General features: G+C 38.1%; 1 protein-coding gene across 2 annotated transcripts; it reads right to left on the bottom strand.

The window, feature by feature from the left end:
* Nucleotides 1-17,359: 17,359 nt before the first annotated feature.
* Nucleotides 17,360-21,707, bottom strand: LOC114825664 (homeobox protein BEL1 homolog). 2 transcript variants are annotated; one of them, XM_070823528.1, is made up of 6 exons: nt 21,448-21,602; nt 21,255-21,378; nt 19,972-21,043; nt 19,343-19,725; nt 18,619-18,679; nt 17,360-18,373 (listed from the first exon to the last, which is right to left on the bottom strand). In XM_070823528.1, exons 3-6 carry the CDS (start codon nt 20,923-20,925, stop codon nt 17,723-17,725), a joined length of 2,049 nt encoding a protein of 682 aa, XP_070679629.1. In that variant the 5' UTR covers nt 20,926-21,043; nt 21,255-21,378; nt 21,448-21,602; the 3' UTR covers nt 17,360-17,722. The 2 variants fall into 2 exon arrangements, with proteins under 2 accessions (XP_070679629.1, XP_028960531.1); XM_029104698.2 differs by lacking the exon at nt 21,255-21,378 and having other exon boundaries at nt 21,448-21,707.
* Between the last annotated feature and the right edge of the window lie 4,745 nt (nt 21,708-26,452).

The raw sequence follows: 26,452 nt of genomic DNA, 5'->3' as shown, positions 1-26,452 counted from the left end.
CCGTCTCCAACCGAGGGCCAGATGGCCAGAGGGCTCGTTTTAGCCCTTTCAATAAAAACCGTCTCCAACCGAGGACCAAAGGGCCATAAGGCCAAACATAATTTATTATTTAAAAATTATAACTTAAATTCAAATTCAACGGCTAAGTGAAATAGAAGTTATAGGAAAAAAATACAACTTAAATTCAAAACTAAAACTACAATTTAATTTAATGTCGTATAATGGCTTAGGAAGTTATAGGAAAAAAAATAGAATTTAAAAAACATATATGAAACAAATTTTGTGAAATAGAAGTTATAGGAAAAAAATGGAATTTAAAAAAAATATATGAAACAAATTTTGTGAAATAGAAGTTATAGGAAAAAAAATGGAATTTAAAAAAATATGAAATAAATTTTATGAAATAGAATTTATTGGAAAAAAATAGAAGTTATATGAAAAATTTTGTAAATAAAAATAATAATAAAACTCTAAAAAAAAAATGCAACAGCTACTAGCCGTTGCATTTGATTTTTTTCTTAAGAAATCATGTCGGTTATAACCGACAAAAATAACAAAACATTAAAAAAAAAATAGTCAGCCCCAGGCTGGCTGGCTGGCTGCATGCAGCTAGCCCTCCAGCTCTCCAGCCCTCTCTGATTTCGTGGGGTCCTCCCAGATTCTAGAGCCCTCTAGCCTAGCCCTCTGTTGGAGACGGCTTTCGGGCTATTTTCGGCCCTCTGGCCCTCTAGACTAGGCCTGGCAAACGGGTCATATCTGTCGTGTTCGTGTCGTTTTCGTGTAACACCTGTTATCTTAACGGGTCGTGTCGTGTCACACCTGTTATCTTAACAGGTCGGTCACTTTACCCAACGGTTAAAGTGACCCGACCCATTATGACCCGTTACTGTGGAGCCAAAAATAATCACAAGGCGACACGTGGATTTTTGACAAAAGAAGACAAAACTACCCTTGAAGCATACCAGGATTCCTACGCGCAAGCGGCAGACAATTATCCCTCAACCAAGTCAAAAGTGCCCAAAATAGGTATCAACTTAAAACCTAATTTATTCATATATTTCCCATTTCATTATTTAGCTAATCAATTAGCTAAATAATATACTTATTCCTTTCATATTTCCTAAAATCATAATAATTGACTAATTAAGGGATTAATTACCTTGAAACACCCATCCAAACCTAAAACTACTAAAGTGGCCGGCCAATCCCATCAAGAAAAGTAAACCATCTTATTCTCCACCTTTTCCACTATTTTCCCTTTTTAATTACCCTAATTAACTAGCCAATTAATTCCAAAAACCACCAAAACATTCATTTTATGTTTAATAGCCAAATAAATTGGCTAATTAAACCTAAATCAAACACAAAAACCCTAGCTAGGCCGGCCACCCCTATCCCTATAAATAGATTCCCATTTTCACCAAAAGATCATTCAAATTCTCTTACAAAAAATCTCAAATACTCTAAACACTATTTCTCTCTAAAATTCTAACTTTGGCATCGGAGGTTCTTTGGCCAAAGCCCCCCCCCATTCATCGTGGGCGTGTGAGGCTTTTAGCCTTAACCTAAGGTGTTAGTTGTTTTGTAGGTGCAAAATCGTCCAAGATCGAGGAGGAGAAAATTTGCATTCACAAATTGGTGCTTTCATTGAGAGTTGAAATCCATACTCGTAGAAGACTCTCACAGAAAAATGTTTTTTCTTTATTTTCTAGTCCATTTGAATATTTTTCATACGTTCTTATTATTAGAATTTTTTACTTGCAAAGGTTCTTTGATAAAACGTATAAGCAAAATATAATGGCTAGAAATTTAGAAAATTCTAATGTTCAAAAAATGGGATTGTGGAGATCCGTGAGGCTAAATGCGACAATAAGTGGAGCAGCACCACCACCACGAGTTTCCACCATGGGAACCACCACAGTGGCTACCTCGGTAGCCACCCGTGGCGAGGTCCATGGTGCCTTCACCACGGCTCGAGCCGTGCCATCCAAGGCTCACGGTACCAAGGCTACGGCCCAGCCAGCTTCAGTCGAGCAACCCACTCACACAGCCCATCCTGCTCCAGTGGCTTTCCAAGCAGCCCAAGTCAGCCCAAGACTATCTCAACCATCCGGACCTACCATCGAGCCGGGGGCATTCTCACCATATTTTTTCACGGATTTGACATTTCCCAACTCAAACCTCGTGCCCAGAGTCTACCACCATTCCACTGCCCAAGGAGGCGCATTCCTTCCAAGCTCTTCCAATCCAAATGGCGAACAACACTTGTCTCGACAAGTCATAGAGTTGACGAGCGCCCTTGCACAACAGACAACCGTGGTGAATCAACTTTTGCAACGCATCGGGATCCAACGTGCCCCGGACGAGGTATCCCGAAGTAGGACAATGGCAGACGAACCTTTCCAGTAGCATCCCGGCAAGCAGCCACTCGACTAGCCACGAGCCGAACGTTTGGGCAGTGTACATTCCCGTCTTAGCGCGCATAGGAGCATGCACTCTCGACTAGGCCCACGGATGAGCATACATTCACGGTTGGGGTCATACTCCGATAGTCAACATGAGCAACCTTCCGGACAAATTGTCCATTCACAGTTAAGCCCACAAAGAGCATCATCCACCTCACATCAGAGTAGGCAGCACGACGGACGGAGAGAAGCAGTTACTCAATCCAGCTCAAGTTCAACCAGCAGCCTGCGAAGAACTCGTTCGCCTGCTAGGAACGCACCACATGCACTGCATCCGCGGCATAGACGAGCCAAACACATGGAAGAGCAGCCTAGACCAGCAAGTCATGGCTGGGGGCAGCCGAGAGCTCCGATACCCCAACAAAGGTAAATTCAGGAAGAAGTAAAGAGACTATTGACCAAGCGATTGCATGATTTCCAACAAATGAAGTCACCGACGAGGCACTACGACAGAACATGACCAACATAAGTAGGTCACCATTCACGGACAAGATCGAGCAGGCAGAGCCTCCACGTGAGTTCAGCATGCCACATTTCACATCTTTCAAAGGGGATGAAGACTCGGATAGGCACTTAAAGCGCTACCGAAGCGCAATGATCCTTTATCGAAACAATAATGATCTCATGTGCAAGATATTCGCCACCATTCTACAAGGCAAGGCGCAAGATTGGTTCTACACCCTGCCGCCACAATTCATCCGGAATTTCTACGAACTTTCTTTGGTTTTCACCAAAGAATATTCATCTTATCGCTCGATTAAAAAGAAGTCTGACCATTTGTTCAACGTCAAGAAGAACCTAAATGAGTCGTTTCACGACTATGTGAGGAGGTTCAAAGTAGAGAAGGCAAAAATAGTCGGATGTAACGACTCGATAGCTAGAGCAGCCTTCCAAAAATGACTTCTAGCAGACCACCCGCTATTCGGAAAATTGATCATGAAAGAAGATCTAACTCTGGCATACTCTTTTGTTTTGGCAGAGAAGCATGCACTTTGGGATGAGGCTCGCCAATGTACATTCAAAGACTTGAAGAAGTACCCGACATCACCTCCCTAGAAGCAGCGGATGACTTATTCGCATGTTTGACGGTATCTAAAGTAGCAATAAGCTCTACCATCATGTGAGAAAAGCTGGGGTCTCGACTACCTATATTCTACAGTTTAAAAGCTCTCCTTGATGCTATTAAAAATTCAAAAGCTAACTTTGGCGAAAATTTTTGTAACCCAAAAGCTTAAGTTTTACCTTCAAACGCAAGCAATCATCATCATGACGCACTATTCTGCCGAATCCAAACCGATGACGATAAAGGCGTAGACCTTGGCAGATGCAAAGTTTTCTGAAGGCAGCCGAGCACACTTTAGCCACACCTGCTCCCTCAATGGAGATTTTTGGCATTTGCATGTCGACGACGTATCCAACTACGAAGGCTCGTGAGCAGCCGTGGTTCTTGCCACCCCAGACGTTTCAATGCTCAAGCAGGCGATCACTCTAAACTTCAAAACATCTAACAACGAAGCAGAGTACGAAGCCCCACTAGCAGGCCTTCGAATGACAAAAGACTTGGTGGTGAAAAAGCTTTCCATTCATTCCAAGTCCTAGCTAATCACCAGCCAGACTACCAGAGGCAAAGGCATGATGATCGTAGCAACCGACTACTTCACCAAATAAGTAGAAGTAGAGCCCATGACGATCATGGTTCAGACGGACATAGAGCGCTTCATATGAAGGAGTATCATTTGTCGATTTGGCATCCCTTAATCCATCGTCACCGACAACGGCCCGTAATTCGTGGGTAAAGATTTGGCGAAGTTCTTCCAAACATATGGCATCAAGTAGCACATGTCTACGCCAAGATATCCTCAAGGTAATAGGCGGGCCAAAGCATCCACTAAGATGATCATCGACTGCCACAAGAAATCCCCCACCAATAAGAAAAGAAAATGGCCAGACGAACTCCAAAGATGTCTATGGGCATATCGCACAACCAAAAGACGAGCAACCGAAAGGAGATGGCCACAAGCTTAGATCTGGCAGAAGAGAGGCGCAAACAAACTATCACTCGCATTGCAGCCTACCAGCATCAGCTCATCTCCAGCTACAACAAAAGGGCCAAGATCCGACAGTTCCAGCCCGGAGATCTGGTCATAAGAAAAACCTTCATCACTGCCAGCAGAAAAGGTTCCAAAAATATGGATCCCATCTGGGAAAGTCCGTACAAGATCAACAGAGTAGGTGGCAAGAACAATTACACCCTCGCCACCATAAAACGACAAAAAGATCGAAAAACAGTGGAACGCCTACAATCTGAGGAAGTACCATGTGTGACCTCTCGCTATATCAAAGCCCGAAGACTCAAGCAGCTCGACGGGCACTACCTCACCAGCCGAGGATTATCCAGTTGTTATGCAGTTCTTACCTTACATCTAAGTTCTCGTTCGTTTAACTTGTTTTTCAATGAGGAATTCAGAAGTAATCACAACTTGGCTTGGCTGCATGCTTACAACAACTTATCACTCCTGCACTTCAAAAGAAGACCGAGCCCTTCTTAGGGACTTACCGCAGAAATTGTGCCCCCCGATGGACCAACCATGCTCTCCAGTGCGAGAGGGTAAACTAATTGCTCTCCAACGCGTAGGGTAAACCAATTCCCCGACACCCACATAGGTCAACTCTCCAAGATTGAGATGATAAACTCTACACTCCGAATATCCAGACATGGATGAGCCGGGCTGCCTTAGTATAACTAGATGCACAATGACTTGCGCCGGGATTCCTAGAAGTAGCCGCAATGGTCTTTTTCAAGACTTAGCTAACTGAAGGATTTTGGGTCTCTTGGCCTAATCCGTGGGGAATCGGGCCTTAGAGACGGAGAGGGCACATTACGCAGTACATCCGATGGACGGCTGCCCTGGAATCCTAAAGTTGCTACCGAGTGCACTAAGGTAGCCTACGGATTTCGGAAGACTGCCTACGGCTTGCCCTTTGAGCAGTAAAGCCGCACTAGACTTATATAACCACATATTCTTGTAAAAGGTTAAACAGGCTAGCACGCATATACGAAGTTTTATCCACTGCCAACATGCTACGTAGTCGATAAGCTTCACCTCTGACAAGCGCGGAACAACCTACACCAAGTCCTAAAGTGTTGTGATACTTGCTACGCAACCTACGGAATTGGAAAAAGTCAAGGTTAACAGCCTAGTGGTTACGCGGACTTGTCTGCTTCTGTAAGTAAGGCATCCGGCTGCCAACCCTATGGCTAACAACTTTGCAAAGATCTACACCAACACCTACGGTTGCATAGGCTACGCGGGCTTGTCTGCTTATAAAAAAGTAGCATGTCTGCCACTGGTCTATCAAGTCTAAAGGTTAGAGCATGAACAAAAGAAGCGAAGATGAAGAAAAGCGAAGGAAAACATGTTTATAAACAACTAGCAAAGGCCGAAGGAGTTCAAGCAAAACAAGAGTTACAAGGAAAAACAAATAAAATCCTAAAGGCTACCTAGAAGACTATAACAGCTTGGACATCCCACGACTACTCGACCGCCACACCTTCAGCAGCCGCAACGCTCTTAACAGCGGTATCATCCGGCGCTTCACCATCGGCTTCCCCAGCCTGGGCACTAATTTCTCCAACTACTTCACCAATGGAAGCCTCAAAAGTAAAATCAAGCAAGTCTTCCAGAGAAATAGAGAAGGTCTCGAAACCCCGAGCCCAGCTTTTTCACCTTTCAGCTGCTCATCTTTCTCGAGCAGACCAACATGGATGCTCTGCAGCTCATCCACTTCCTTCTTCAAACTTTCGTTGATCTTCAGTACACCTTAAAGTTCCAACACTTGGGGTTCAAGCCTATCGACGATTCTCTTGAAGTGGATCACTTGATTATAAACAGCAATTAACTTTCCATCCTTTGCATAAGCAGCGAAACAAAGCTCAGAAACTGCAAACTCAAGATCTTGAATCTGAGGTATGTAACATCCAATCTCCTTCTCTGCACTTTCATGCTTAACTTGGATCTCGTCAAGCCTAGTCTTCAAGTCAACGATCTTTTGGCAAGCGGTCTCAAGCTGCAAAGGAGTGGGGGCAGACGTATGAGACCCCTTCAAAGCAACAAGCTCAGAATCTGCCATAGTATTTGCCATCTCCTTAGCAGCCTTGCTATATCTACATCATAGCAAGCAGAGCAGTCATTCTATAATTGGGTCGTATACTTCGCAAACGAGCTTGGGCAAACACCTTTCTGACGCCATAAAAAAACTTGGCACAAGCGTCCATGTTTTCAAGAGATCTGGTTTCAAAAGCACACAGATCTCAGCAGCCCCTCCAGAAGCAGGCTTAGTGGATTTCTCACAGCTGCCTACACGAGCAGTCTCCTAATTCCTAGCAGGCAAATCAGTCTCAACAGCATAAGGAATGGGCCTTGGCGCCACTTTAGCAGCAGAGTCCACCTTATCGCTCTTCATAATAGCAAGCCTCTCCAAAGGTGAATTGGACTTTGCTCCCAACAGACGTCTTGGTACAAAATTTAGCACTAGGGGCATGACAGAACCTTTATGCTGAACAATCCTATCAGCAATCGTACTAGCCATTCTTAACATGGTAGGCGTCACATGCTCAGATCTAGCAGCCTCATTTTTCATCCCCTTGGAAAAAGTCAAGTCAATCACAAGCCGGGAGGCAGTCGGCGAACCCGCGCGAGCTAAAAAAGTCTTTGGTTTTTTCTCAACCGGCATCTCTTGAGCAGGCAGGGAAGATCCATTTTCCCACCTACACTTGCAGCAAGATCCACAACAGTGATTGGATGAGCCAATGCATCCGCCTTGATCCTATTCACCTCCTTTTTCGGGAGCAGCCCACCTTTCTCTCAGCAAAGAGGACTAAGCAACCAACGACATTCATAGTACTCAGCAGAGAAACTCAACCCAGCATTCCAGCAGGCAGGAGGTCTGCATGCCCAACATTCCAGTAGCCCATGAGGCCCGCGACATCCTCATTTCTCTCAATCACCAGCCTAGCCCGTGTTAGATCCAAGAGCCCAAAGGAAACGAGACTTGCGACTCGCCTAGCAATGCACCCCAGCGCCATAATATGTGGCCCCAGCCACACAAAATGCCTATGGCTTTAGCCAAATTGAACAACCCAACCAATGGTCCCTGCCACAACACCTCATCGGCCCATGCCGAGCCGACTCCTGGCCCTTGCCAGCCGACGTGTTGCACCACCCCGATGGCTGCCCCACGACAGCACTATCCAAAAAGAAGGCAAGAAAACTTAAAATTGTCTTACATCGGTGTGGCACGGAAAAGACGAAGAAATCAACGAAAGACGGTTCTTTGCACGGGCAAGATGTAGAAGATTGCTAGAGGAGGGGGAACAAATATCCTCTAAGCTTTCTCTCTCTTGTAGGGTAGAATAAACCGTTTTTCAAAGTTGATTTAATAACCCACTTAAGGTGGACTTAAATAGGCTTTGGGAGAAATTTATTTCCATTTCCTAGAAGGATCTAATTTCCTATTAAATAGAGAATCAACATCAAAATAGTTAAAGCAAGAAAATATCTACACTGTTGCCCTTTCCTACAAGCAGCCCAACAAGTGTGGGGGCATTTGTGGAGCCAAAAATAATCACAAGACGATACGTGGATTTTTGACAAAAGAAGACAAAACTACCATTGAGGCATACCGGGATTCCTACGCACAAGCAGCAGGCAATTATCCTTCAACCAAGTCAAAAGTGCCCAAAATAGGTATCAACTTAAAACCTAATTTATTCATATATTTCCCATTTCATTATTTAGCTAATCAATTAGCTAAATAATATACTTATTCCTTTCATATTTCCTAAAATCATAATAATTGACTAATTAAGGGATTAATTACCTAATCAATCCCTTAATTATCAATTGAAACACCCATCCAAATCTAAAACTACTAAAGTGGCCGGCCAATCCCATCAAGAAAGGTAAACCATCTTATTCTCCACCTTTTCCACTATTTTCCCTTTTTAATTACCCTAATTAACTAGCCAATTAATTCCAAAAACCACCAAAACATTCATTTTATGTTTAATAGCCAAATAAATTGGCTAATTAAACCTAAATCAAACACAAAAACCCTAGCTAGGCCGGCCACCCCTATCCCTATAAATAGATTCTCATTTTCACCAAAAGATCATTCAAATTCTCTTACAAAAAATCCCAAATACTCTAAACACTATTTCTCTCTAAAATTCTAACTTTGGCATCGGAGGTTCTTCTGCCAAAGCCCCCTATTCATCGTGGGCGCGTGAGGCTTTTGGCCTTAACCTAAGGTGTTAGTTGTTTTGTAGGTGCAAAATCGTCCAAGATCGAGGAGGAGAAAATTTGCATCCATAGTTACGACCCATTAAGAAAAATATATTTTTTTCTTAAATTTGCACATACCACACATTGCCACATAAATATTACTTCAAAACATTAAAACACATTTATCGTTTAAGTACTACATCTACATTCGAAAATAAGAGTTTAAAAAACATTCATACACTAATAGTCAAATTTTTAAATTTAATTTAATATATAGATTCACTAACACTTAAGAGCTTATTCATACTTTCATTAAGTATAACATAAGACTTTGTGGTATCCACTATTATAAATATTTTAAATTGAAGATCGAGTTCATTCATTGTATTCATATAGGGTCAAGGAGTGTAGCTGTAAAAAATCATCAAAATCGGAGTTAAAATAACTGTTAAATCGTGATTTTTCATTTTATAACCATCGAAAAGTTTTATCTCGTTACTGGATCTCTTAATGTTTGTTTTTTGCAATTTTTGGCGTATGTGATCTCGAAGTATATACAAACATGTTTGACGGTTGGATCGTTGAAACTAGTTTCGTAGAATGCGTATCCCATAAAAACAATAGATTTACTAATATTTAAGAGTTTATTCTTACTTTCATTAAGTATAACATAAGATTTTGTAGTATCTACGATTGTAAATATTTAAATTGAAGATTGAGTTCATTCATTGTATTCATATAGGGTCAAGGAGTGTAGCTGTAAAAAATCATCAAAATCGAAGTTAAAATAACCGTTAAATCGTGATTTTTCGTTTTATAACTGTCGAAAATTTTTGTCCCGTTACTTGATCTCTTAATGTTTGTTTTTTTTCAATTTTTGGCGTATGTGATCTCGAAGTATATACAAACATGTTTGACGATTGGATCGTTGAAACTAGTTTCGTAGAACGCATATCCCATAAAAACAATAGATTCACTAATACTTTAGAATTTATTCATACTTTCATTAAGTATAACATAAGATTTTATGGTATCCACTATTTTAAATATTTTAAATTGAAGATCAAGTTCATTCATTGTATTCATATAGGGTCAAGGAGTGTAGCTGTAAAAAATCATCAAAATCGGAGTTAAAATAACCGTTAAATCGTGATTTTTGGTTTATAACCATCGAAAAGTTTTGTCCCGTTAATTAATCTCTTAATGTTTTTTTTTTGCAATTTTTAGTGTATGTGATCTCGAAGTATATACAAACATGTTTGACGGTTGGATCGTTGAAACTAGTTTCACAGAATGCGTATCCCATAAAAACAATAGATTCACTAATACTTAAGAGTTTATTCATACTTTCATTAAGTATAACATAAGATTTTGTGGTATCCACTATTGTAAGTATTTTAAATTGAAGATCGAGTTCATTCATTGTATTCATATAGGGTTAAGGAGTGTAGCTGTAAAAAATCATCAAAATCGGAGTTAAAATAACCGTTAAATCGTGATTTTTGGTTTATAACCGTCGAAAAGTTTTGTCCCGTTACTTGATCTCTTAATGTTTGTTTTTTGCAATTTTTGACGTATACGATCTCAAAACATATACAAACATGTTTGACGGTTGGATCGTTGAAATTAGTTTCGTAGGATGCGTATCTCATCTTTCCCTTTCTTTTTTGTTTCCTTTTCTTATCATTTTCTTTTTTCCCTCCTTTTTTTTTTTGAAATCTTTTTCCCTCCCTTTTTCTTCAAAGGGTGGACACCTCACCTCACCTACACTACACGGTACAGTGGTACTGGTACACCCATCTTTCCCTCTATTTTTTGTTTCGTTTTCCTATCATTTTATTTTTTTCCCTCCCTTTTTCTTTCAAAGGGTGGATGGCAGATGCATATTAATTGTTATTGTTTTTAGGGGTATAAAATTTAATTTAAAATTTAATATATATATATATATATATAATTATAGTTAATATTTTGGGAGTATAATTATTATAGTATATATAATTATTATAGTTTTTAGGGGTATAAAATTGTTAAATTAATATATATATATAATAATTATAGTATTTGTTTAGGGTTATAAAATTATTAAATTAATATTCTGCTTATCGTGTATCGTGTTACCCATGTGTATACCCGAACCAACCCGTTATTTTAACAGATGCTTATTGGGTTACCCGATAACGACCCGATTCGTTATCGTGTCGACCCGAACACCTGTTAATTTCGTGTCGTGTTGTGTCGGGTTATCGGGTCGTGTCAGGAATTGCCAGGCCTACTTTAGACCCTTCGGTTAGAGATGGCCTAAAAGAAATTGAGCTAAAAAGAATCAGGTAAATTTAGCTCCAGTGCAAGCAACATACAATCCCATGACAGGCTAAGTTTGGGCATACAAAATTAATAGAATATAAAGAGGAATAAAAAACTCAACCCTAAAAATATCTTTAAAATATTAATTTTTAGAGACAAAAACATAGTTAAAGGCTATATATTTAACAAGTGAGGATCCTCGTTGGATCCTCTTTGTGAGTATTCCCAGGATTCTCAAATCACATATGTTCATCGTATATCATACGGTCAGAAATTATTGTAATTTTTTTTATTTAAAATTGAATATAAACAATACATGACAAAAACTGACCGCACAATGTACAATGAACGGATATGATTGGAAAATCATGTCTCATATTCAACCACGAATAGAAACCGCCTTGGAAGAATCATTGGAGGATATCACATCAACTCTCTCTGTCTTATTTTTTGTTTGCCTAATTATAAGTATCCATCGTGGAAACTGATAGTTGTAGAGTTTGATCTGTCGGCAGAAGGACACCGCATGCGGTGCATGATTCAATGATTGAAGAGGCAACCAAACCTTAACAATTCACTCTACATCCTCTTTAAGGGGATTAGGATCCTCCCTGGATCCTTTCTCTTGGGATCCTAGAGATGGACTAAGCCTCGGTGTTCAACACAAAATGAACGGTCAAGATTCAAGATCTGTATCTGTCAACCAAGGCGCGCGCAGCCCGTCCAATCCCACGATCGCATTACGCTTGAACCTCGACTTCGCGGTCCGTCTCAATCCTAACTTGCTGCAATCCACGCGACCTACTCCCCTTTCTTCCACGTCCATCTGAGCCACGCCGCGCGCAGTCCGTCAAATCCCTGGACCGCCATCATGGAACATCGACTTCGCCATCATAACTTGCTGATCTGACCCGCTGTATCCACCGACTGCAATCCAGCCCGACCAGGCTTGTTGCCCCAGCCGCAACACCAAATCCTCTCCGATCGGCAATCCGGTGCAGCTTCTCGAACCCTCGCCCATTTTCTGAAACTTGATTCTTGGCCGTTCATTTTGTGTTGAATGTTCAGGATTGGTTGATCCCGAGGATCCCCAGAAAAGGGATCCCAAGAGGATCCTAATCCACTTTAAGGAAGGACATTGCCTAATTAAATGATCTAACATTGAATATTACTATTTAAAATTTAGAAAAATAACCTTTCTTTGTGTAGAAGTCCATCATACCCTTTTAGAATGAGTTTTTATTTAGGCTTATTTTTAGTTACGTTATTTAGAACTTAATTTTAATTTCATTTTGCTCATTCTAACTTAAAAGTTGCTACTTTACTTTCTGAAACTCAAAATTCTCTTCACTTTGCCATGTGGAACTCGATTTTGATCCTATTTTCCCCCCGAAACTTGATAGTTGTCTATATAAAACTCAAAATTCACTGCACATTACCTTAAATTTGTTAATTTCTTATGTTGGTTTGATTTGGGTGCGACATGCTAATCAATTTCTTATTTTTTTTTTCATCTCTTCGATTTCTTTTAAACTTAATACTATATGTTTATTGAATGTTAACGCATAATGAAGATTTATAATCAAATTTATTACACATGTGGCATAATCTTATTGGGTATTGAGTCCCACGTATGTTTTAGGAGGCGACTTATAAGTTTAAGAGAAAAGAGAGTCTACAAGTTAAAGTTGAACTTATTTTGAGTTTTGGAGAATAAAATAGTGACTTTTAAATTATAGGAAATAAAGTAAAATCAAAATAGAATTTTAGGTGGCGTAATTAAAAATAAGCATTTTTATTACCAAAAACATTTGGAGAAAGGTAAATTGATCGTAGGACATAAGGAAAATTGATTGTAGGACATAAAATACAATAGACAAAGGCTTTTAACTATTTAGATGTCAAATTTCTTTGTTCCTCTTCACTTGAAGATGAGAGGTCTTAAATTTGATTCTCATTAAAAATAAATTTGAACTACATTATAGATAGTTCATTGTGAGGCTAAACCTCATCCTCTTTCTTGTAATACAAATAATATCGTCTGTTAAAAAAAAATATATATATACACACACACACATATACATACATAAAGTTTTTTTTCCCAGGAAATTAGGTGTGGCTCAGAGATATCATAACTCATAAGAGTATGAATTTCCTCATGCAATTTCATTTTTCTTTACTTTTGTATCGTGATTTTCATTAATGTCATTTGGCAATAAAACCTATACATAAATGTTTGTTCGCAATAATCATAGAAATTTTATTTATTTATTATTACTAAGCTATAGGTTAAATAATTCGAAATTATTACAATAATTTTAATTACGAGAGAATTTCAAAATTCAAACGTATGACGTATGACGCAACAATCATAAAAGTAAGAGAGTGTAGTAATGTTCAAAAGAAAAAAAAATGAGCGTACAAAAATGTATTGTCAAGATATTGGTGTACCAAAGGTACCGTTTGGTACGTGGGACGGGACGGGACGGAACGGGACGGAACGGGACGAGCAGTTCCTTCCTACGTTTGGTGCGCCTAAAAACTGTGGAACGGGTTGTCCCATGGGACGAAATTTGGCTGATTTTTTATTCCACCTCTTCCCCCTGGAACAACCCGTTCCACATCCGTGGAACACAAATTTATAACATTTTATGACAAAATTTCTCTTTATCTTTTTCAATATTTACATCATCCATTCCGTCCTGTTCCGTCCCATCCCGTCCTGTCCTGTTCCGTCCCGTCCCGTCCCGTTCCGTCCCATCTGCGTACCAAACAGTACCAAAGTGTCGGTTCTTGGAAAGCCTGAAAGTTAATTATTGTTTTACTGCTTGAATGTAGTGGGTATATAAAATCCAATGCAGTAACGCCAGTAAAATAATACTATGAGTTTTTGTATAAAGCTTTAAAAAATCGCAGAAATTTTCATTTGGTTTTGTAGCTTATTGAATGCGTATATTCTTATCATGGCGTCTAACATCACTAAACCCTAATTATACAGAAAATATTAATATTAATATTATTATTATTATTATTATTATTATTATTATTAGTATTATATGCATATATTTAAGTAAAAAATGATCAATTGATGACTTTGTCACGACAGCCTCTTTCTGACCATCATTATGTGATTTACCAACGTGAAATTGGTTATTTTGTAAGACAAAATGTGTTTTTGAGTCACACCAGTGTGAGAGTGGTTGAACGGGAGAAATTTTTTCAAACTGTTAGTGATTCAAACGGATAGTTCACGCTTCTTATAATCAGTGAAGGAACAAAAAAAATATATCACTTCATTTAATTATACTATGACGTATAAGTACTTGCTTGAATATTGGAGACTTAAAAAAAAAACCTTATGGGTGTGAGAGCTAGACTTAACACTTAAGTGGCCCCATCCGTTCATGGGGCAAATCCACCGCCTAATTGTCTCAGCGCTCAGCAGCTGGTGTCGGAGAAGGTTTTTAGGGTTTCACGAGGTGCAATGAGGTGGGGTCCCCGGTTGGTGGCCAGATCCGTGGCCCATATGGCTCCACAGTCCACACGCATCAATTATCACTACTTTTGTTATGTTTTTACTTTTTGGTTCAAAGCTCTGGACAATTCTTTGCAGCTGAGTTTTACTTTTACTCGGTAAAAATTACCAGACTTTACGTGAAATCATTCTTGACCTATCAATTTCGAATGCTAGCTAGCTTTTTAGGCCCTATGGCCCTTTTTGTACTAACTGATTCCGACTCCACAACTAACCCATCGATAATTTAAAAAGAAATATTAAGTAGGTTACTTCTTTTCTGCTCAAAGCAATTAAAAAAAACTAATCCAGATACGAGTCGTTAAATAGTGGGTCTTAACTAAAGTGAGGAGGTTGTTCAAGTCAGACACAGTCATCTATCATAAACAAAACAAAACAAAGTAAATCTATCATAAACAGAACAAAAACCATGTTAATTTATGCACCAAGTTGCAAAGGAATTGATGTAATTTGTTCTATTTCGAGCAGATGAGATTTGAATTTGTGTGAATCCTAACCTATATCATGTCCTTTCATATATCAGATGATTGGGCTGTCTTGAATTCAAAGTTCGGCATGAAATTGTATGGGCTTGTACATGACTGGCCCTAAGCTTTCTGGGACTCTAAAATGGCTTTGCATTTTTCACTCCAAATTAAAGAGCTCCGATTTGGTCTGAAATTACTAAACTCAAGCCCTATCAAGCAAGGGATTCTTCGTCGGATACGTTCAAGCCGTTGCGAATAAACAATTGGCAGAATTCCGCAACTTGTTATAGGAGAAGGGGCTTTCTAGTGTGCTTATCTCCCCCCTATCCTTCAAAGCGAAGTGGAACCTTTGGAACAAGCTATGCATGGCCTAACTTTGTTTTCAGCCGGCCACGTCTAATGGAGACAGGCATGCACTGATATTGTTCTCAAGTTAACAACTGTTAGTTCAGCACGTGTACGGTTTTATTACAAAATAACCCAATGTATTTGATCATGAAATCATTCAATATAAGCAATATGTTAATCCGTCAAATTTCGTACATGAGACTTTGAACATAAATGTCATTCTACTTTCTCTTAATTATAATTGATATCTATGTCCTTGAGGAGATATGTTCTCCCAGGTCATAACCAATTTGAATCACATGTTACAATTAAATATACAGGTGTTTGGAAAACCAAAAGATATACAAACAAGCCCTCGCGAACAATTTAGTTGCCAATCAATCGACATATTTTGAAAGAAAAACAAAAATATATATACTGTCTTCAATGTTTATCAATTTACAGCCATATCTTGCAATTAGAACAGAGAAAACCAATATTTTATCAACCTTGCAGCCGTCGGAGGAAAAAGGCATCTAACAGCTCAAGGTGCAAGCTCATATGTGACCTAGTTTTGTAGCATGTTAAGTTCTCAAAACGAAAACTACTTAATTCATAATTATTTGGTATCCAGTCTCTACTTTGTTGACGTAAATCTTGAGTTCAAAGTAATTTTATATATTTTCTGGGTAGAGTAATCTTCGTAAACCCCATGAACGTACGTATCATGCATGCATTTATATGCATCCTTTGACAGCACTACATATAAAATACCATGATCTTTCTGCTAATAGCCAGGGAACTTCACAAGCTTTGTTTTGTACGATTAACCTTTTTCCTCCAAATGTTTTGTTTTGTATGATTTAATTGTTGAAGAATATAAGAGTTTTACATCGAAAATTTGTCAAATGTGTATAATATAAATTGTGTGGTTTCATTTTTAATTACACTGATGTTTTTTTTTAATCAAAACCCTCACACTTATCGTACGTGCTCTGCATGTGATAAGATGCAAGTTGAACAACAATATCAGTGTATAGTTAGTTGACGCATTGATCACCTGTCTCTCCAAAATCTCAACATTAATTGATGCATATGATCTTATTGGTTACATCTTTTTGAAATATCTTATTTGTTACAGCTTAATAACCGGGTGAGAAAATCTTTAACATGTTATGCATGGAATTCATCAGCATCTATTTTTACATAAACTGAATCATCCATTGGGTGTGCATGCAATAGAGAGAAGAGTGGTTTAATTCAGAACTAATGAATTTCGTTGTTGTGTCCGTAGGTCCTCAACCAATGACAATGGGTAGGTGCATCCCAAAACCCTAATGCCCTTCACACTATCTAAAAAGGCAGCTAATAAAAGCACCTTTTTCATTTACAAAAGCAGAAGCATATATATAAACCAGCCCCCAATTCAAGTTGGCAAATAAAAAAAAGGTGACCAATTCTTATTGGCATGAAATAAAATCATCTTTTCACGAGCCTCATGGATTAGGGACCACAACTTCACACACAAAAAAACGATCACGATATTCTTTGTAATTTCCTTGGGGAATTGTCTTAATCTCCCGCAGAAAAGCTATGCAAGGACCCAACACCAAATTGTGCTGCGCATGCGAAACTTAATTGCCTCCATAGAGAACCACATAAACTGATAAAAGCAAAAATATTCACTTAAACAAGAGCCACAGATGGTTCAATCATCACCTAGCTTAATTAGCCCAACCACAAATGGAAATACGCAATTAAAGAGAGATTTCTATCTACTTGGGGTAAAATCTTTCGAAAAGCATGTTCTACCTATAAGATGAAACAAATATTGTATAATCTTGCAGGTGATGAATTGTCCAAATGAATATAGTCTTACTCTTTGTCCTATTGTATTTCGAATCTAAACCTTTCTTTTTTTCTTAACTTAAAATTGTACGTAGTATCACTTGTAATAAAAACAAAACAAAAAGAACAAGAACAAGAAGAAAATATCGTATAACCTTTGGGCCAAATCAGTAGCGATTCCAAATTTGCCTACCGATAATAAACATGTCCTTACAATTTTTCTTGAAAAAAAAAGGACCTAGTAAAACTATACCAGCCATGAAAACGATGATCAACATATAATTGTTGTCTAACGCAGTATAGCCTTTTATGTATGTATGAAGTATTTAGCTATATATATATATTCATCTATTATCACCTAATTAAACTACTTGATCATCTATTACGAATAATCACCAAGTCATCACCATCTTGTTGCACAAAATCAAATTAAAACCCCACTAGGTAACCTCACTTCTGCATTGCCTGATTGGTAAATGTTGTTGTTGCCTTCTACCCTGCCAAGTCATGTAGCAACTGTGCCCCCATCAAATTTCTGTAAGGCAAATTATTCTGACCTTCCCCATCTAATAGCGAGTACTGAACCGGTTGACATTCTTCAGCATGATCTCTAGGGTAAAATAGAGAGCTCTGTGAGGCAGGAGAGAATGCTAAGCTCACCCCATTTCCATCGTGCTGCTGCAACCCTAATGTCAACGACACACCGCCACCACCATTGAAACCCTGATTTGGGTTGTGATGCTGATCATTAGCATAAGAAACCGTCCCTCCAGAGTGTTGCTGGTGATGATTATAAGACGAAAAGTCCAACTCCATGGTCCCGAATGACTCATTTACCCTCCCAAAACTTTGTTGCGGGTGCATGTGGTGACTTAAGATGGTACTTTTGCTGCTTCTAGAGTATTGATTCTTCTCCGGGTTGGTGATGATGGAGGAGAGGCACTCGGAGTCTATTCGAACAAGTTGATCATGTGTCGGTTTTTCATCTTCGGGCCGGGACTGATGCGGGCTGGGGTCGGTCGCGATACCATCTGAGGAGGTAATGCTGTTGTTGTTTTCACGCTCCTTTGTTTCTTCCATGTACATTTCTTCAACCATTGGCTTCCAAAGCCTAACTCTAGCGTTAATGAACCAATTGGAGACCTGTTGAAACATCCATGTAGCAACAAAAGGCGTCACATATATAATATGATTAATGGTGACACATATTTTGGATTACAATCTACATTATTACATTAGAATATGTGATATATTATTATGTACAAATATATTATCCAACTAAACTATGAATCCAAAGAAGATATGACCAATAATAATATTAATTAATCGGTGGGGAAATTTGATTTATATTATGGAAGGGATAGAGAAAGAGAAGGATGTGGACGTGCCTGGCTTCTTGAGAGACCCGTTTGGCGGGCTAAGATATGCTTATCGACATCGCTCGGGTACCTGCAAACAAGTTTCACGCAAACATTCTGTTACTTTCTTTATTTCCAGTATTTCCTAATTAAATAAACAAATAAATAGGTTACTGTTATTTCTTCAGAGAGAGATGGTTTTTTTTTCCTACGAAGTAGGAGTGAAAATTCTATTGTGGATGCTCCGAGTTATTGGCCGTTAAATTTTTGTCGGTGTTTCTTTGACTAAAGATCGAATGGTAAAAAATCTTGAAGTATAAGATACTTTGGAGCATATTAGAAAATTCCGAGAGAGACCAAGTGACCCACAGAGAAATATACAACATACAGAGCTTGGGGCCGGGGGAAAAGTAAAAATATCAAGCTAGCAAAAGAAAACTGATTAAATGACTGAAAAAAAAACATTCTTTTTTTTTTTTTTTGGAATCTGAATGCAGGTGGATAGAAACAACCAAGGAGTTTGTATTGTATTTGCAATGTCTAGCAAAAATGATTGAGGCCACACAGGATATCCTTCGATGATCATAAAACTCTTGCCTTTTTTATGATTAGTTAGCTACTAGAAAATCATCACTAACAACATCAGCAAACTGTTTGTTTTTGTCCTCTTTTCCTTTCTTCTATTATTACATTGATTCTCCCCAAAAATCTAATTTGTTGTTTACTTCTAAGAGAGAGAGAGAGAGAGACGTACGGATGAAGAAAGTGTTCAAAGAGCCAAGCTCGGAGAACGGATACTGATCTCTCAGGGAGGCCACGTTGGGGTCTCCAGGGATGGCTTTCCATCATGTTCATCTGCTGAAACGCTCTCTGCTGTCGAAGTGTTTGATCGAGAATCCGAAGCCTCGGAGTCTCCCCTCTCGTTGCTCCGGGAGACACCGGGTCCTTCTCTCCCATGGCCTTTCTTGTGACCTGAATCTGACTCACAATCCCATCTTTCAAGCTCCTGAAATGTCTTGACATGGCCTTTGCCGCCAAGGCGGAGTACACAGTGGCAGCCCCGGCTCCTGCCACTGCTTCGAACGATGACACCACCGCCTTCATTTGATCGCAGTAGTTCTTATACCTCCTCTCCACCTAAACAAACACACATATGATCACGACAACAAAACATCAGAGAGGGGTTTGATAGAGAATTTTCAAACCTCAAAGTTTTAATCGTGACAAACAATAAAAAGGTAAAATTTTGAATTGTGGGTATTAATTGAAGGATTAATCAAGCATCACCCAAGTAAAAAGTTTTAACTTTGCATTCTAATACTATCAAGGAATTATAAAAGAAAAAAAGAAAAAGGAAAAAGAAAAGATGGGTTTTTTATTTACTTCTTCAAGCATTGATAGCAGTCTGTTTTTTCGCTTCTGCAACTCCACAAATTCAAGGGAGTAGATGTTGGATTGTTGTTTGTTTCTTGAAGAGCTAGTACTGCCATTGTCCTCTTGTTCTCCCCACTGTTTGTTTTTGTGGGGCTTTTGCTTTTGTGTATCAGCAGTTGTTAGCTTTGTTCCAAGGCTGCAGAACTCATTGAGAAGCTGCTGGGCAGGGCCCAGGTACTTCGAGTTCCTCAACTGGAAAAGCCCTTCATGATGAAGACTGCTTGCCCCAGAAGCAGAAGCATGAGAAGCAGCTTTTCCCAAGAACCCATCTTGCATAAACCTCATGTGATCATCCTCACCATCATCCTGATGGTTTTGTTGATGTGGCTGATGATGGTTGGTCTGTCTGAGCTCAAAGGACTGCAACCCAATAGAGGAAGGATTATTTGAGCTGAGAGAGAGTGAAAGGCCTTGACTTGGCCTCTCATTTCCTTCGCATGGAAACACACACCTCAGAGAAGAATCATCCACCATAAACCTGTTATTATTATTATTCTCTAGCCAACCATTGGATTGTTGATGGTGGTGATGATGATGTGAAGATCCTCCAACCATTAGATTGTTCTGATGATGATGATTAGTGCTGGTTTCTGAAATCCCAGTTGTGAAATCAGGTTGCTGTTGTTGTTTGCCAAAGAAGCCAGCTTTATTCCAGATGGATGAAGCTGCAGGGCTAGAAGTGTCACTTTGCTGCTTGGGAAAACCTATCATCTCCATGCCAGTGGTGAGGTTGAAGATCTCAGCAGGGTTTGACCCGAAGTCTTGGATCTGATTGGTGGTGAAGTGGGTGGTTGTAGGATTGCTGGATGAGACATCATCAGAGTAGCAGAACCCACCAACCGAGGAAGAAGCCATGTTGTTCCTTGACTTGTTAGCTTTACTACTCAGCAGTTCTCCTGCCATGAAAACAAAAGCTTCAAACTTTTCTTCTTCTTTCTTGCTCTTTCCCTCCTTATACTCTTTTTTTTGTTTGTTGAAAGATACTCTCTTTTTTCTGCAATTACTATTCCATCAAGATACACTGCCACAAAAAGAAAAGAAAAAAATTAATATTAGATTCCCATTAGAACAGAAGCTGATGAAGAATATTAGTCTCCTTTCAAGATCAATCATCCAAATTTATGGAAGAAAAAAATAACCCAAAATATTTTTGATCAGATGAAAAAAAGAAATATTATGGAAGCTATAGAATTGGAGAGAATAGTGAGAGAGAGAGAGAGAGAGGGGCTTACAGGTGAAGTGGTTGAAGAAAAGCAGTGGACGTTTTTGGTGGTTGGTGGAGGAGGTGGGAGGAGGAGGGAGGAGGGGGAGGGAGAAGTGTGGAGGTCCTTTTGCTGTTCTATGAGAAGACTTCTCCTAATAAGCCAACAAAGTAAGCCATGAAAGAACAACCTAAGAAGAAAGAAAGAGAGATCAAATATATACCTCCTCGATTGATCAGAAATAGAAGAAGAAGATGATATGATCACATAGGCTTGATGATGACCTCCTAACCATGTTCAGCATTTCATTTCATCTCCATCATCATTTATCTCTCTCTCTCTCTCTCTCTCTCTCTCATAAAGTGGGGTCAATGCAGCATGATATAAATGGATTAGGATTTTCTCCTTTTCTCTTTCCATTTTCTTTCATCTTCTCCTCTCACATTCTTTATTTTATCTTTTTTTTTTATAAAAAAAATTAATATAAACCGTTCAAACATGAGAGAAGGAAATGAAAGAAAAAAAAAAAGAAAAAAGAGAATCCTTCTATGGTATAAATACCTCCAAAATAGACTTCCGAGAATGAGAATTATCTAATAACCCTACCGGTATAAATACCTCCAAAATAGACTTCCTAGAATGAGAATTATCATCTAATAACCCTACCCCTCACCCTCTCTCTCTCTCAATTATTTCATACCCAACAAATATTAAATTATTGTTAAGCCAACTAAAGTAATCAAAACATTAATTAAAATTAAACCAACCTGCCTTGCAAAGTACCAGTTCTTCTGTTTCTATGGATTTACTCAACTCCTACCGAGAACAACAGGGTAATGATCGTCCTTAATTTGCCTATGATTACACAAATTAGAAGCCGCACATGATCTGTTATTTTTCTTCTTTAAGTATATTTCTTTTCCAAAACCAAACTTTCTTTCCTTCCGCATAATCATAATATGAAAATTTCACACCGTTCATTGTTTAATATAAAACAAAACGACTGACTTGTTACATATACGGTAAAAAATCAAGAAATCAATGACAAAAAAAATTTAACATATACTATACACCGATGCATAATATAATCATCTTTTACATCAAAACTCACAAGACCAAAAACCCAATGAAGAAAAATGTCTGTTGGTTTTAGGGATCGAATCCGAAGAAATGATTCCTAGAAGGAGTTGTGTTCCAGGTTTTTTCAGATGGATTTCAGTGAGCTAAAAAAAAGCTATTGTGTTTCCAAAAAAAAAAAAAAAAAAAAAAAGCTATTGTAATTTGGACAACGGTGAAAATGGCGGGACCCCTTTTCGCCTTTCCATGAACCTAAAAATTCGGGGAGTTTTTTTTTCACAGTTTGGAGAGAGAGAGAAGAGGGGGGGGGGGGGGGGTGGAAGAATAGATGCGCCTAGAGTTGTGCAAAATGTTCCCAAAATTAGGGACCGTGCGTGGGATGAGATGATGAGTTGGTCCAATCCCAATGTTTTCACCATCTAATTGTCGAGAAATTTTTAATTGTAACGGAAATACGGATTGTATATTACGTGTTTTTATGTAAGTAGTGAAAAATTATATTCTTAAGTATTAAATTTTTGACACATATATCCCACTATTTATATAATACATATGATGTATCATCACGTGAGACGGTACACTGAAAAATATCTACTAATGAATTGTCATTAACTGGTGTTCTGAACAAGTCCACCCATCCATCTTTTCTACAAGGAAGGACGCATATAAATGACACATTGCATGGGACCGCAGTGCATCTTTTCTTTTTCTCCACGCGCAACCAATGGGATGTCATTGCTCTTCCACAACCCTATCACCCCATTTTCTCAGCCACAAGTATTTTCAACCAAGTTAATGACTTGAAATTGCAATTGCAAGGTTATATCATGCATGGGGAACCTTATTAGGGAGATTTTATGTTTATCGGTTGTCAACCAGCCAAAAGAAAGTTGGGTGACGGAAGGCACATTTGAATTAAATCTGGACAGTAACGTTCGGATAAGAGAATTTCTCACATCTATATGTATTTGTGAACCTTAGAAACAATTTAAATGGGTTTCAACATTGTATGATTCTTTTAACTCAAAAAATGAAAGCATACTATATATGTCATTCCTTGCTTCTTAAGCCTTTAACCCTACCTATCCCACAAAAAGGAAAATCAAGTTTCTTGAGCGAGAAGTAGACTATTCCAACTATTTTTTTAATAAAAGGGGGATCAACCCCCTAAGTTTATTAAACTATTAAAGAAAAGAAAAGGTAGCACACAAAGACAAGGGACAAAAAACCAATCCCTGGAGAGAAACTATTCCAACAAAGTCATAAAAAACGATAGTTAGGATATCCTAAAAAATCTCTAGAATAAGCTGTAGAATCAAAGAAATGGACATGATCCCACCAATGAGAGCCAACATGACCAACCCCATAATTAGCTAAGGAATCAACAACCTGATTGTCCTCTCAAAAAATAAGAGAAAACCGAGAACGCATTTTAGCTAAGAGAGTTAAACAATCTGACCAATGAACCCTAAGACGTCATGGCACCAAAGAACTTGAAGAAGAAAGGAAGTGAACAACCAATGACGGGTCACATTCAATCCATAAATAAGACCAACCTCAAGACCAAGCATGAGTTACCGCTGTAACCATACCAAAGAGTTCAGCTTCTAAAGCAAAAGCGAATGGTAAAGACCAACTAAAACAACCCAAAGTGAAGCCAACAAAATTTCAAAAAATACCCAAAAAATTGCTAAACCAAGACAACCACGAGCAGCACCGTCAATATTAACTTTCACCCAATTGATTAGAGGATGATGCCACAAATCTCAATAACGTGAGGAGCTCGAGGAGGACGCCCACGAACACCAATAGCACGCAAGATACAAAGATTTGCAACAGAGTTTTTCATAGTGCCGCAACTTAAAGAATCAAGCTGACAAAGATAAGACTTAATCAATCCACCTATAAGAGTAATGCTAGGGAGACTGAATTTTGTAAACTAAATGACACGGAAATTTATGATTTGATTATTACTTAAACGTTGATAACCGTGCTCATTCTTATTGGTGACACATCATTTAATTTGCAAATTTTATTTACAAATTTAGTTTCTTTAACATTACCTCCACATGTATAGCTAGCTTGATAAAAAAAAATGAAATCGAATAGAATAAGAGCTTGCCAATTAGTCATTCAAAACCACATTTAATTCCTTTCAACGGAGGTTTAGAAAAGAAAAATAATTATTGGTTGGATATATATATGCTTTTGTTATGCAATTAAGTATTACATATAACGTGAGGCACACGCAGAGAGAAATGAGAGTGAGAAACAACTTTTGTAGGGTAGTCTGTTTAAAGCAGGTGGTCCTCTAAAGGAAGCCACGGCCACTTGCCATATTATCCATCTCTCTCCTCCTCCTTCTTCCTCCTCCTTCTCCCTCCTCCTTCCACACTCACGCTACCGCCTACACCACGCTGACCTCACCCGTCTTCTTGGCTTTTATTCATGGACAAGGATTGTCTGCCCTCCGAGTTATGGTGCCCTTCCATACTCTCCTATTTTGTACGGTCACGGTTAAGCCACTTCAACATTTTATATTAATTTTTTAATGAGATAATAAGATAAAAAACAATAAAAATATAAAATATTAACGTGTCTTAACCGTGGCCGCACAAAATAAGAGGGCATGGAAGGGCACCACAACTAGGAGGGCAGACAATCCTTGTCCTTTATTCATTCCCCCACAGGTGCACATTGCGCACCCTAGCAACCTGCGGTCCCCAAAAAATTGTAGCTTTCCCTGATAATCTCTGGCCTTTTCTGGTATCTCCTCTGCTCGAGGAAGTAGTGTCAGTTTTAAACTTTTAAGTGCTTAACAGTCAGGCTTACGTAACTTTCACCCAGATTTTATATGTTAATGGTTTCAAATGCTTGCATAACCATAACCAGGCCATTTATTCAATAGGTTCCTTTTCTTTTTTGTAAAAACCGAGGCTAGTTGTAGGGCTGCTCCACATCGAACTTAAACAATTTTAATAGTTTAATTTTTAAATTGCATTTTATAGATCATCTTTGTATATATTAGTTAAATTGAAAATGTTTGAAGCATTTAATTGAGTTCAAAGAAATTGACGAACAATGTATTCTAAAAAAATTTAAAATTTTATCGTAATAATTAAATAAGTAAATAATTTTGAATTGAATTCATTTTTTTAACAAACATACAAATATAATTTAAAGAGTTTTAACAAAACACTTCCGGTACTATTCACTTTTAACGAAAAATCATATTTATACATTTTCTTGATACTATTCATTATACCTTTAAAAAGAAATTTCCATTAAAAATGAAATTTTTTTAGACTTTTACTTAATTTTCTTTATAATTTCAATGAAAACTTTAAAAATAAAGCTCAATCTATAATGATCTTTCCATTTTGAAAAATGGGATCCTAAAGGTTCTGCTTGCATAACATCTTGTCAATCTGTCCTCTGCTGGTCTCCCTTCCCAAAAGACCAACGTGTACAAGCCCCACCTTTTAAGGGTCGTATAATTATTTTCTTGGTCAATTGTTTTTGGTGTGGACACATACAAAAGACGGTTGCTGCTGTGTGTTAACTCCTGGTGTCGGGAGAGCTAGTACTGCGAAGAAAGTTACCTCTGGTTGGATAAGGAAAATAAAATTAGAATTTTAGTAAAAATCAGAATTTATAAATTAACATACATTAATTCTCTTGTTTAGATTTATAAACATAGAAATTTAAAATTTTCATGTGGAAAAAAAAAACTTGGAATTTAAGACCTTCAATTCCTAAGTTCAAATTCCATGTAAATATGTGTCATTTTCTAATTTCTATGATTGAAAGTTTAAAAATAAAAAATTTTGTATTCAATTTCATTGTTCTTTTAGGTTAACCAAATAAGAAAATTTACAAATTCTAGAAAATAAAATCTTGTCATTTCAATTTTCGTCATTCTAAAATTCCTTAGTAATCTTAAATTTCTTCATCTAAACATAGTGTTAGGGTTTTATTATAAAATTAATTGGTAATAAAAAGAGTAATTTAACTACTTATAAATATATACAATGTCTTTTCTTCCATTAGTGTAGGATAGATTCTTAACATGCTCTCATGTGTGATAAATTTTTAAGCTTAGCTCTTGAACAACACAACGTGATGACGTAGAGCGTGTGTGGCCATTTTGC

The sequence above is a fragment of the Malus domestica genome, chromosome 06 (assembly GCF_042453785.1).
Source record: "Malus domestica chromosome 06, GDT2T_hap1".
Lineage (NCBI taxonomy): Eukaryota > Viridiplantae > Streptophyta > Magnoliopsida > Rosales > Rosaceae > Malus > Malus domestica.
This window is presented reverse-complemented; position numbering and strand designations above follow the sequence as displayed.